This window comes from Salvelinus sp. IW2-2015, linkage group LG6.1 (genome assembly GCF_002910315.2).
Source record: "Salvelinus sp. IW2-2015 linkage group LG6.1, ASM291031v2, whole genome shotgun sequence".
Classification (NCBI taxonomy): domain Eukaryota; kingdom Metazoa; phylum Chordata; class Actinopteri; order Salmoniformes; family Salmonidae; genus Salvelinus; species Salvelinus sp. IW2-2015.
In genome coordinates, this window is record NC_036845.1 from 305,757 (window position 1) to 319,844 (window position 14,088).

Consider the following 14,088-nt stretch of genomic DNA (forward strand, 5'->3'; position numbering starts at 1 on the left):
GTCGAGAATCTCCTTCCAGAGAGACATCAGGGATTGTAACATACTCTGTTTCACGGAAACATGGCTGTCTCGGGATATACTGTCTTTGTCCATACAGCCAGCTGGGTTCTCAATACATCGTACAGACAGGAATAAAGAACTCTCTGGGAAGAAGAAAGGCGGGGGTGTATGTTTCATGATTAACTACTCATGGTGTGATTATGATAACACACAAAAACGTATGTCCTTTTGTTCACCCGACCTAGAATACCTCACAATCAAATGTTCGTATTACCTCCCAAGAGAATTCTTTGGTTATAGTCACAGCCTGTGATCTGTGGTGATGAATCATCAGGAGTCATCACCTGCGAGGGCTGCAAGGTGAGACTGCAGCACTACACACCTAATTTCACTCTGACCAAGCAGACATAACAAACCGTGTGGTCAGATGACTTATTTTCAGGGGTTTCATTGGTTATGTCAATGGTCCTCTCTCCCCCTCAGGGTTTTTTCCGGCGTAGCCAGCTGCCGTCCGTGTCCTACTCCTGTTCCAGACAGAGTAACTGTCCTATAGACAGAGCCAGCCGCAACCGCTGCCAGAGCTGCCGACTGCAGAAGTGTGTGATCCAGGGCATGAGCCGGGATGGTGAGACACGCACACACACATAAAAAAAGATGTCTCCTGGTAAAATAAAGGTTGAATAAACACACACTTTTCAGATCAGGACAGTGGATCAGCGTCTACAGATCGTAAATTGTAATGCAGCAGACGACTCCTTTCTGGTCTCTAGTATGGGTGAATGGAATGTCCAAAACTTCAACATCAATGAACACTGGGACAATATATTTCAAATGCTGGGAATGATGAGATGGAATATGGAAAATGTGTAAAGACATTATAACAAAAACTTGAGGAGCTTTAACACCAGGTTTACGTCCTTTACGTGGTGTAGAAAATATCAAGGATGAAGAGAATGTTTTAGTGATGATAGGATTGTGATTTTAGTTCTCCAATGAGATCATAGTGATTAGGATACTTTGCCTCGTAACTAGCCACACCCCAGGGAGCCCAGAGAGTGTGTCAGCATGATGAAAACTCACCCCTTTCCTTTTTTCTTTAAGGGGTGGATCAGCTTAATATTGCGGAAAGATGGTTGCTTCCATCAATGTAATTGTGTGCATCATTCCCAATCCCCCATATATTTTGGGGGGTAAATATTACCATATACATAGACATATATACTTTTTTTTTTTTTTAGAATATACCTTTATTATTCCCGCACACCCTTCCACCCTTCCCCCAATTGGATTAAACTAATAAACAATAACACTTTGGCTTCTGCCTTCAGTTTATACATCTTATACACATTTTACAGACACAATCTATTTTACAATAGTTTAGTCCTTCCTTTATTTCTGATGTCCATCCAGTTTGATTTCTATTTGCAACTGTGCTATTTCACAAAATTCCTGAACCTATATACATTTTACAGACCCATATGTTTTACATTGGTTATCTTGTTGTTAGTCCCATCCTTCAGCTCCATTCAACCCCTCCCATCTATCTCTCAACACCATCCATTTTGGATTTCTATTTGCCATATATTTTTCGACTGTGCTGTGATGCTTGACAAAAGTACTGAACCTTTCTATTCTCATAGCTTCAACAGATTGTAAATTTAAAATATATATTTTTGCTAAAATAATAATTATATTATTGATTGATTGAATATCGCTTTTCAAATCACCCAGTATTGCTATCTAGCAGCAGTTAGTTCTAGGCAAATGTTGCAATTCTTCAGCCATTCCTGGACCTGTGACCAAAAACGAGCTACATACAGACAATAACAAAATAAATGATCTAATGACACTGCCTACTCACAGCAAAATCTGCAGAGCGGGAAGATTGTATCCCCCATATATATAACATTCTATTGGTTGCAAGAATTTTGTATAGAAATGTAAATAGAAAATTTTTAAAGTTTTGAATCCGGCGTTGTTTTGCGTATCAATTCATAAACCATGTCCATGGAATGGGTACATCGAAAAACTCTTCCCAACTATTTTGCAATTTTATATGGCACAGCTGTCAGTTTTTTGGTCCTTAAATTAAATTGGTATATGTTTTTATTATCACACTTTTCTTTAACCATTTATTTCTTTAACCTTTCTCGCCCAGGGGTTCCGCTAGCGGAACACCCACAACATTCCGCTGAAAAGGCAGCGCGCGAAATTCAAAAATATTTTTTGAAATATTTAACTTTCACACATTAACAAGTCCAATACAGCAAATGAAAGATAACATCTTGTTAATCCAGCCAACGTGTCGATTTTTAAATGTTTTACAGCGAAAACACAACATATATTTATGTTAGCTCACCACCAAATCCAAAAAACACAGACATTTTTTCACAGCAAATATAGCTTTCACAAAAACCACAAATAGAATAAAATGAATCACTAACCTTTGAACATCTTCATCAGATGAGTCATATGACATCATGTTACACAATACATTTATGTTTTGTCGATAATGTGCATATATATTGTCACAAGCCGGCTCATAGCCTGTGACAAAAATGAGGGACACGAACAACAGGTATAGGCCAATTAAAAGTGTTCTTTATTATAAACAAAACTATTAACTTAAAACTAAGAAAAAGGAATGAGGTGTGAAGATCAGAATGTAAGGTGTATGTAAAGTGCATGGATGCGTGAATATGTGTTGTAACATGACTGAGTGAAAACTATGCAAAACTACAAAGGAACAAACAAAACATGATCAATCTGGAGGAGCAGAGAGAGAGAGAGAGGTGTTAGTGAAGCAGTTTTATACCCTGAGCCCAGGTGGCTCCAATCACTAACGACCCTCCTCTGCCTGCAGGAGGAACCGCCCCTGCATGCAGAGGAGGAGCCATGACAATATATATATAAAAAAATCTCAAGTTTACATTGGCGCGTTACGTGCAGTAATGTTTTGATTCCAAAACATCCGTGATTTTGCAGAAATACTCATAATAAACATTGATAAAAGATGCAAGTGCTATTCACAAAATTAAAGATAAGCTTATCCTCTATGCAACCGCTGTGTCAGATTTCAAAATAAACTTTACGGAAAAAGAATAATCTGAGAACGGCACTCAGAGCACAATCCAGCCAAAGAAATAGTCGCCATTTTGGCGTCAACAGAAGCTACAAAAACACTAAATATGCACTTACCTTCAAATAACTTCATCAGAAGGCACTCCAGGATCCAGTTCGACAATAATGACTGAAAAGTTCCATAAAGCCCATCATTTAGCCACTTGTTGTTAGCATGTTCAGCCCACAATCCATTTTCATGACGCACGAGCAATCCCTCCAGACAAAAACTCAAAAAGTTCCGTTACAGGTCGTAGAAACAAGTCAAATGATGTATGCAATCCATATTTAGGATGTGTTTAACATTAATCATCAATAAGGATCCAACCGGAGAATTTCATTGTCTGAAGAAAGAGCATTGGAACGAGAGCACTCTCTCTCACTCGCGCGCAAAATGAGACTGAGAATTTCTGAAGACCACTCAGTAAAATAGCTCCTATGAGCCCCTCCTTTATAGTAGAATCATATAACCAAAATCTAAAGACGGTGACATCTAGTGGAAGCCCTAGGAAGTGTTCGCTTATCCATAACTATATGGGGTATCATTTGGCACTGTTTTGAAAATCGAGTTCTCACGTCCTGTTTGGAAGTCTTCTCAGGTTTTTGTCTGCCAAATGAGTTCTGTTATACTTACAAACATAATTCAAACAGTTTTAGAAACTTCAGAGTGTTTTCTATACAATAGTAATAATAATATGCTTGTATTACCTTCTGGGACAGAGTAGGAAGAAATTCCGTTTGGGTACGCAATTCGTTCAAAGTGGAAACACTGCCCCCTGTCCATAATTTAATACAGGGCCGACATACAAGTTCCTTACTTTTTTCCCCTTCTACTTGCCTCTTCCATTTTTGTGGTAATGCTGCAGTTAGTTGGTGGTAATTTTGGGTAGAGCAGACATTTCCATATGTCTGTGTTAGCTGCATGTGTGACATAACTCCACCAGTCCTATTTATAATATCATTCACAAAAATTATACATTTTTTAAACATTTCTTCAAAAAATATGTTTTTTTGATCAATTAGTATATTTGAGTTTAACCACAATATTTGTTGTATTATTTGTTCTGTCTTTTCAGGTGGATTAAACTGAAATTGCAACCAACTTTTTAAGGCTTGTTTAAAAAATAACGATATTTTGGAGAATATTTCCTTTTCAAACAACCGAAAGTGAGCAGGTGTAATCTGAATAAAGGGAAAAAGGCCATTCTTGAACATAACATTTACTAGAGAACCAGTTTGGATTTAAGTGTAACTTTTGTATGACTAATGCCTTTAGTGAGAGGTCTAATGCTTTAATATTTATTCATTTCTGCCCTCCGAATTCATATTCGTTATATAAATAGGACCTTTTAATTTGGTCTGTCTTGCCATTCCAAATAAAATTGAATTTTTTTTGTTCATATAGTTTAAAAAGCAGGTCACTAGGTGTACACAAAACCATAAGCAAATAGGTAAACTGTGATATGACTAAAGAGTTAATCAGGGTGATTTTTCCACAAATAGACAGGTATTTTCCTTTCRATGGTAGCAAGATCGTATCTATTTTTTGCTAACTTTCTATAAAAATGTATTGGAGTGAGATCATTTCATTCTTTTGGGATTTGTATACCGAGTATGTCCAAATCTCTGTCAGACCATTTAATTGGTAAACTACACGGTAATGTAAAATGTGCATTTTTTTGTGATCCAATACGTAATATCATAATTTGGTTTTAATCCAGAGAGGATAGCAAAAGTATCTAGATCCTCTATGAGGCCGTGGAGAGAATCTAATTGTGGTTTTAAAAGAAAACATGAATCATCAGCGTACAATGACACCTTAGTTTTTAAGCCACGAATTTCTAATCCCTTAATATTATTGTTTGATCTAATTTTAACAGCTAACATTTCGATGGCATTAATAAATAGATATGCCGATAATGGACTTTTCTTATTATCTGCTAGGCCATTACAGTTGTAACTGGCTATACTTATTTCACCACTTACCATAATGAGATACAACTTTCAATTCTATTTATCAAAATATATGTTTGTAAACGCACCATTAAAAAGTAACATGATGATTGAGTGTCTATATAGCTGTACCATGATATTTGCATTGCTACTAAGTAAACCTCCAATTGGTGCCTACTATTCCACCCGCTAAATGCCCTCCTCATCCCGAGTTGGGTTGTCATCCCAATGCCCGGCAGACCACCCCCGACCCCCGTATCCTATAGCTCTGAAAAGACTGGGATCCATCCTTTGAAAAGAGCACACAGTGCCATTTACTGAAAAGACGGGTCCCGTGTGGCTCAGTTGGTAGAGCATGGCGCTTGCAACGCCAGGGTTGTGGGTTCATTCCCCACGGGGGGACCAGGATGAATATGTATGAACTTTCCAATTTGTAAGTCGCTCTGGATAAGAGCGTCAGCTAAATTATGTAAATGTAATTTACAGAACAGATCAACCGCCAAATGCATTTCCATCGCCCTCACCTCGATTTGCATTATATATAGCAAAATCCTGTTCCTTAATTTCCATAATTAGCTATTCATATTTGTAGTGATGTAGGCAATTTATGCAAAGGATTTTATCTCTAACCAGTCTCGCCATTACCAAAATTACATTATTGCAAGCAATTATTATATTAACAAACAATTATTGTGAATCATCCTATATTGTCCCTAACATCTTTACTCCTTCGCAACAGTTGTGGGATATGCACATACACACTCAACCCTTTCCCCCACACAACCATAGGCTCACATTCTCAACAGTTGCACCATCCCAGAGCCCAACTCAAGATAGGTCTTGATTTACAAATGCACTTACAGTTGCAGCTGTATGAGAAGGCCTGCAAGACTGTGCAAAAAAAAATGGGCAGAAATTGAGAGATTTTATTAAGCATTGTCACGTCCTAGATGATGGAGGTCAAATGTACACCTATTCCCTGAAACACCCACAACACGGTCCCCGTATTGACCATATTACCAAGCATCTTGTCACGACTTCCGCCGAAGTCGGTTCCTCTCTTTGTTCGGGCGGCGTTCGGCGGCCGACGTCACCGGTCTTCTAGCCATCGCCGATCCACATTTAATTTTCCATTTGTTTTGTCTTGTTTTCCCACACACCGGATTTACATTCCCTCATTACTTGTCGTGTATTTAACCCTCTGTTCCCCCCATGTCTGTGTGTGAAATTGTTTGTTGTAAAGTGCTTGTGCACTCTGACTGGTTCGCGACGGGTTATTTTGTACCCATATTTTGTTGTTTCCTGGGTGCTGTTGGTTTTGCTTATTAAACTGCTACGGTTATTACCCAGTTCTGCTCTCCTGCGCCTGGCTTCCATGCAGCCAGTCCCGCACCCCTTACACATCTCCATGCAGCCAGCCCCGCACCCCTTACACATCTCCATGCAGTCAGACTTTTGATTTTGTGCCAACAGGGCCACAATAATATACCCCCTCTCTGAATGTCCGAGTGTGACCCCCTCCCCATGGGTTACTGCAGCTTGTGTTGCCAGCACTGCCACTGCCTGGGTGGGGGCACCCCACCGGAATCCCCACAGGCTAGGTACAAGGTCGTCAAGGTTCTCATTAGCAGCTTGGCATTTCCGTGTATAGTATGCTCTCCCTTTAGGGGGCWTTGGCTTTGCAGGACCAACCCTGCCAAGCAGGCTCAGAATCTTGAGGGGGCAGTGCTGCTCTAGGTCTCTGACCGCATTTTGGCTGCATACAGACCGCTTACAGCAGGCCCATAAAACAGTTAGGGACTTCTCCTTAGTATCTAGGTCATTCAGGTGGGTGTCTAAGGTATAGGGTTGTGGACCGTTCCATCATATAGGATCATAAATAAATAAATTAGATATATAATTTATTTAAACAATTTAGTTCCCCCATGGCTCTAGGCTCCAGGTCTGGCCTACCACGGCTCCTGTGTGTCTCCTGGCAGTGGGCACTTACACAAAAGAGGTAAGGGAGTGGACACATACACACACTCGAAACACATAATCAGACTAGCACTGTTTAATATCTATTACCCCTTCCTTCTCACTCCCTCTTCTTCACGGTTCGACTCCCGTCAGCCATCTCCTGACCAGACGATAGGGATGGGAATTAGATTGTAGATGACCCAGAAGGGAATTAGATGACCCAGAAGACCCCTACTGCCCTACACCCCCTCCCTGCTTCACATAGAGGAGCTGTGTGACAGTATCGTGCGGTCCCATAGGGACACCAGTCAGAAGACAAAGTACAGTGAGACKCAGGTTTTATCTTGAACATATGAAACGTAGGAGGGATACAAAGGGTGAGGGGCAACAGAAGACGAACAGCAGAGGGGCTAAGGATTTTAGAGATGGGGAAATGGCAGATAAAACGGGGGGGAAAGTATACAGGACTCCACCCGGAGGGGCAGGTCCCGGGTGGAAAGCCATACCCTCTGCCCYAGCCAATAGTTGGGAGCAGGGGTCCAGTGGCAATCCGCTTGTCGAAGATACCTGAATGTGGTCTTCAAAAGAGCGGCCCGGGCTCTCTTCCAGGTACGGCAACAGCGGCGGATGAACATCTGGGCAGAGGGTATGCTGACTTCTTTTTCTTGCTCAGGGAGGAGCGGGGGCTGATATCCCAAGAAACACTCAAGGGGCGAGAGATCAGCGGCCAAGCAGGGAAGGGTGTTACGGGTGTATTCCACCCACACGAGTTGCTGGCTCCAGGTGGTGGGGTTGGCGGAAACGAGGCAACGAAGGGCCGTCTCCAGGTCCTGATTGGCTCGCTCCGACTGGCCGTTAGATTGGGGGTGGAAACCAGAGGACAGGCTGGCTGACGACCCAATGACGGTGCAGAACGCCTTCCAGAACCGGGACGAGAACTGGGTACCATAAGCATTGCTGTATCTCCTGCGGTGTCTCCAATGTGGCTCTTTGCTGTGAGACAGCATTGTGAGCTGGTCTGGTCTGCCAGGTCATTCATGGGCAGTTCATACTATAAGACTCAGGATGTGACCCACATGCTGACACAGGAGGCGGATAGTACAGTTTTCAATAATTTCTTATAACACGGGGCAAAGGGCAGGGTCGAGTACAGGCATAGGTTCGTAATGCAGTCAGAGTCAGGCAGGTACAGGACGGCAGGCAGAATGGTTAGAACGGGAAAAACTAGGAAACAAACACTTGAGAAAACAGGAAAACGGGAAAGCACGCTGGTAACACAAGACGAACTGGCAATAGACAAACAAAGAACACAGGTATAAACACACAGGGGATAATGGGGAGATGGGCGACACCTGGAGGGGGGTGGAGACAAGCACAAAGACAGGTGAAACTGATCAGGGTGTGACACTCTCGCCCCCTTTCCCTCTCTCTCCCTCTCCCCCTCCCCTCCCCTCCCTTTCTCTCCCTCTCCCCCTCCCTCTCTCTCCCCCCCTCCCTCTTTCTCTATCCCCCTCCCCCTCCCTCCCTCTCTCCCTCTCCTCTCCAGTCAGTAGATGAGATGTGGCAGCACTGTGCCGTGAGGCTGACTGAAGCGGTACAGTACGTGGTGGAGTTCGCCAAACGCATCCCAGGGTTCCGTGGGCTTGGACAGAACGACCAGATCACCCTGCTCAAGACTGGTGAGCCGAATCCACCTGTCAATCACTACTTACTCTACTGTCCTCTCTCAAGAAAAGTCTTCCTGTAAGAAGTGCACATTGCCATTATTAAATATTCTCTCCCCTCTCTCTCTCCCTCGCTCCATCTCTCTCTCAGGTTCGATGGAGGTGGTTCTGGTCAGAATGAGCAGGTGTTTTAACACAGAGAACAGCACCGTCTTCTTCGATGGGGAGTTTGGCAGCACTGAACTTTTCAAGTCTCTGGGTTAGTCCATTGGTTCCTAGTCTTAGCTGTTGAATGGATGCTACACTGCCCTCCATATTTATTGGGACAGTGAAGGATTTTTTATTCTTATGGCTCTGCTCCAAAAGTTTGGATTTGAAATCAAATGACTGAGGTTAAAGTGCAGACTGTCCGCTTTAATTTGAGGGTACATAGCACCCCCATTTTAGGGGACCAAAATTATTGGGACGAATTCATTTATATGTGTATTAAAATAGAAAAAAGTTAAGTATGTGGTCCCATATTCATAGCACACAATGACTACATCAAGCTTGTGACTCAAAACATTTATTGGATGCATTTGCTGGTTGTTTTGGTTGTATTTCAGATTATTTTGTACCCAATAGAAATAAATGGTAAATAATGCATTGTAATTTTGGAGTCACTTTTATTGTAAAGAATAGAATATGTTTGCTAACACTTATACATTAATYTGGAGACTGTATGATATTTGTGTGTCTAACTATCTGAACTTTAACCTCAAATCCAAACTTTTGGAGTATACTATCTCATATTAACTTCGCCAATTGGTTCCTAGTCTTAGTGGTGCTAACTATGCTAACTGTGTTGTTGCAGGCTGTGGTGATCTGATGGTGGCGGTGTTTGACTTCGCTCACAGTGTGTGTGCCCTGAGACTGACTGAGCAGCAGATGGCTCTCTTCAGCTCACTGGTGCTCATTAACCCAGGTAAGACACACAAATGCACACACATTCTGTAAAATGATATTGTTMCAGATAATCTTAGTACAATAAAGTTATAGATCAGCAAAGTCATAGATCCGTAAAGTCACAGAAACGTAAAGTCATAGATCCGTAAAGTCATAGTCATAGATCCATAAAGTCATAGATCCGTAAAGTCATAGAACATAATAAGCTGATTAATGGTATAAAATTATCTATTTTATCTCTTTTAATCTTTTTTTGTGTGTATTTTTGTTTGTGTGTGTGTGTAGATCGCCCCTGTATTGAGGATAGAGGCAGAGTACATAGAATGAGGAGAGACTTGGAGGTATGCCTCAGCCACATGCTACGCAGAGACAACCAAGAGAGCCTTCAGCACAAGGTAACACACACAGGCACTTGCACATACACACTCACAGACACACACTCACGCATTCAAGTTTGACTGAGTAGTGAGTGGAGAGCGTTACCAGTGGTGTTATGTACTTAAGTAAAAATACTTTAAAGTACAACTTAAGTAGTTTTTTGGGGTATCTGTACTTTACTTTACTATTTATATTTTTGTCAACTTTTACTTTTACTTCACTACGCTCGTAAAGAAAATAATGTACTTTTTACTCCATACATTTTCCCTGCTACCCAAAAGTACTCGTTACATTTTGACAGGAAAATTTTCCAATTCACATACTTATCAAGAGAACATCCCTGGTCATCCCTACTGCCTCTGATCTGGCGGACTCCCTAAACACAAATGCTTCATTTGTAAATTATGTCTGAGTGTTGGAGTGTGCCCCTGGCTATCTGTAAATGTTTTTTTTATGTTGCCATCTGGTTTGCGTAATATAAGGACATTGAAATGGTTTATTCTTTTACTTTTGATACTTAAGAACATTTGAGCAATTCCATTTACTTTTGATACTTAAGTATATTTTTAACCAAATACTTTTGGACTTTTACTCAAGTAGTATTTTACTGGGTGACTTTAACTTTTACTTGAGRCATTTTCTGTTAAGGTATCTTTACTTTTACTCAAGTATGACAATTGAGTACTTTTTCCACCATTGGTGTTTACACTCTATGACATCACTGGACAGTGTGTAGAACTGTCATTGACTAGCTCTCTGTGTGTGTTGTCCCCAGCTCTACCAGAAGGTGTCAGTGTTGCAGTCTCTGTGCAGTCTTCATGTGGAGAAGCTGCACTGGTTCAGCCAGCGCTACCCGCTCACCGTCCACTCTGTCTTCCCTCCTCTATACAAGGAGCTGTTCACCTCCGACCTGCCTTCTGTGGACTCCCTGTGAACTCCCTCTGAACTGCACCGTACATGTTGACAGATAATTAGACAAAGAAACTTGCATACAGTAGTAGACAGACACAGACACACAAACACACAGACACYCACATAGACACAGACACACACAGACACTTAGAGACACACAGAGACATGAGAATGCATTGATAACATGAGATGAAATTACTTTGAATGCTTCACTTGTTGAATAAATATATTTTTTGTCATTTCAGAGAGCAATGATTTGATTTGATTAAATTATTTCAGTAGCCTATTAGTGATTGGACGTTGAACCGATTTTCATGCAAAACAATGTTTTATAGGTTGTTGTTTTGTTTTTCCTTTTTGAGAGTGTTATTTCGTCCTTGAGTTGATGTATGTTATTTTGACTCAGGGCGGTTGTTGTGACTGTTGGGGCGGCTGTTGTGACTGTATCCAGACCAGTTTCTAGCTGGTATAAATGACCATATTTAGATGATCACTATGAAATCTAATGGGTGTTTTCTGAGTTGTTTTTAAATGTGTGACTTTACAGAGTTGGCTAACCCATCAGACTGAGAACCTGAGCTATAGCCCATGGGCCCCACGGTTCAGGACCCAAACACACAGTCAAGTATATAGCTAGTCTTCTCAATGAACTGTGTGTGGATCGAATTTGACCAACAATCCTATGTGTSTCTATCGAGCTTTAAATGAGGCTGTGTGTTGCATTAAAACAGAGTCAGAAATCCTAGACAGGCAGAAATGTAAATATGAGTAATCTACAACATATAAAACTTTGATGCTGGGTAATATTGCTGTAGGCCTACAGTATGTAGGCATTTGAATGACTAACTTTGGGCATGACTGTTATTGTAAACAGATTTTACAAACATTACCGTTGTGTTTCTTTAACATTCTCTCTCTGTTAGTTTGTCTCCAAAGTGTTACCATGGTGATTCCCATGGCTTCCAATAAACTGCTGATATGATTTAAAAAATTACTGGTGTTCCTGTATTGTCTGTTTTCCCAATGTACAAAATAGGATGTTTATTGCATACCAGGAAGGGAAAGAGCTTGAAGAAACATAGCTGGGGAGAGCTCAGTACATGCAGCTGCACACTGGTAGAATTGACATGTTTTAACGTCACATCTATGACAAAACACACACAGACATTCCAGCTTTGAGCCGTCCTCAACGGTGTGTGTGTTTGATTCATAGACTATCCAATGAGCTGAGTGTGTTCTATCGACATCTGTGTGTATTTGTGTGTGAGAGAGCGTGGTGAAAGCAAAGTAGACCCCAGCACACTGCTGAATGCTGCGGCTGTTCATCGAGTGCAATGTCCAGGCTTGAATCATCATTTCCACTTGAGTTTCAAATGTAACTTAGTCACGCATTGATGTCATTGAGGGTCAAAATTCAACTTAAGTGGGAGTTAAGATTCACCCCTTGATGAACTGCAGAGGCATTCAGCAGTGTGCGGATGTCTGTCTTTCTTTCATGACTTTACCTTCGGTACCTCGTAGCTGAAAGTATCCTAACTGGATGTGGGTACAGAACACCACTTCTTAACTGTGTGTGAGAGTGGCAGTGGCTGACATTCAGCTGAGCTTTGTTGTGTGTATGGGGAGACTTTTGTTCGGTCTAAGAGTCTTGTATGAGAGAACTGAAGAATGTTGTTTACTGAGCTCCCAAGGAGAAGTGACTAAGACCCGGGTGAGTTGTTAGGACATGATTAAGACAACCACTCTCTCTCTCCGCCCTACAACCACAAACGCTTCAAATCCGGTCAGAGAGGTTGCCCAGCGTTCAGGGACTAGGATCAGTCCCACACAGTAACAGTGASAGGGAGAGTTACATGTGGTCTCTCTCTGAGTTGTTTTTTGCTGTGCTCTCTGGCCTTTCCTGGGGAATGTGTGTTCTGTTCCAGCACAAACACACATTTCTGACTTACTGYTTCTTCTAGACACATCTCAGAACAAAAACTATCAGTCAAATCTGGCATACAATCTCTGTACCATCAAAAGTACTAATTCTGTGAGTTTAAAGTACCGTTTGAAGATTATCGGTAGATTGTCCCTTGAGTTTTAGTCATATAAGCTATCTTACTCTTCCTCCTTTTAATCCTGCTTTTCCTGGGAAGTTATAAAGCTGAGAAACACTGCTCAGGGACATTGTGTTTGTGTGTCACCCATGAAGGGGAGGAGGGATGAAGGGGAGGAGGGATGAGGGGASAGAGGGAAAGGAAAGGGGTAAAAGGGTGAGGCAAGGGGGAGCCACAGTCTGTGGATTTACAATGGAATCCTTCAGTGTTAACTCTGCACTGGATTATCTGGGGTGGCAGATAGCCTAGTGGTTAGAGTTGGGCCAATAACTGAAAGATTGCTGGATCGAATCCCCGAGCTGGTAAAAATCTGTCGTTCTGCCCCTGAACAGGGCTATTCCCCGGTAGGCTGTCATTGTAAATAGAATTTGTTCTTAACTGACTTGCCTAGTTAAATCAAATTATTATTATTCTGCGTGTGCACAGCAGCTATGTTCCAATAACTTGTCCTGTGATTTTTTTGTAGACATTTAGAAAGTTTTTATAGCAATTTGGGGTGTTCCTGCTTGTGGGCATTTCTGCATCTGCCAGAAGCCATGGATTACAGGCAACATCTGTACTGAGCTAAAGGGTAGAGATGGCGCTTTAAAGAGGCGGACACATAAGAAAATCCAGACGAACCATCAAACAGGCAAAGTTTCAGTACAGGACTAAGATTGAATCCTACTACACCAGCTCTGATGCTCGTCGGATGTGACAGGGCTTGCAAACTATTACAGACTACAAAGGGAAACCCAGCCGCAAGCTGCCCAGTGACACGAGCCTACCAGACAAGCTAAATTACTTCTAGGCGCACTTCGAGGCAAGCAACACTGAAGCATGCATGAGAGCACCAGCTGTTCTGGACGACTGTGTGATCACCCTCTCCGTAGCCAATGTGAGTAAGAACTTTAAACATTCAGGTCAACATTCACAAGGCTGCAGGGCCAGACGGATTACCAGGACGTGTACTTAGGGCATGCCCTGACATTTTCATCTTGCCCCTGACTGAGTCTGTAATACCTACAGTAACAGTCAAAAGTTTGGACACACCTACTCATTGAAGGGTTTTCTTTATT

General features: G+C 41.8%; 1 protein-coding gene across 1 annotated transcript; it reads left to right on the forward strand.

Annotated features, from left to right (window-relative positions):
* Positions 1-8,563: 8,563 nt before the first annotated feature.
* Positions 8,564-11,923, forward strand: LOC111964817 (nuclear receptor ROR-alpha A). The gene is made up of 5 exons (XM_023988622.3): positions 8,564-8,711; positions 8,848-8,955; positions 9,550-9,660; positions 9,927-10,036; positions 10,795-11,923. Exons 1-5 carry the CDS (start codon positions 8,591-8,593, stop codon positions 10,951-10,953), a joined length of 609 nt encoding a protein of 202 aa, XP_023844390.1. The 5' UTR covers positions 8,564-8,590; the 3' UTR covers positions 10,954-11,923.
* The last annotated feature ends 2,165 nt before the right edge of the window (positions 11,924-14,088 follow it).

Excerpts from the sequence above, each read along its gene's own strand:
- LOC111964817 (XM_023988622.3), top strand. The coding sequence starts at position 8,591 with ATGTGGCAGCACTGTGCCGTGAGGCTGACTGAAGCGGTACAGTACGTG. Across the intron at positions 8,956-9,549 it reads TGAACTTTTCAAGTCTCTGG|GCTGTGGTGATCTGATGGTG; the intron begins GTTAGTCCATTG and ends GTGTTGTTGCAG. Across the intron at positions 10,037-10,794 it reads AAGAGAGCCTTCAGCACAAG|CTCTACCAGAAGGTGTCAGT; the intron begins GTAACACACACA and ends TGTTGTCCCCAG.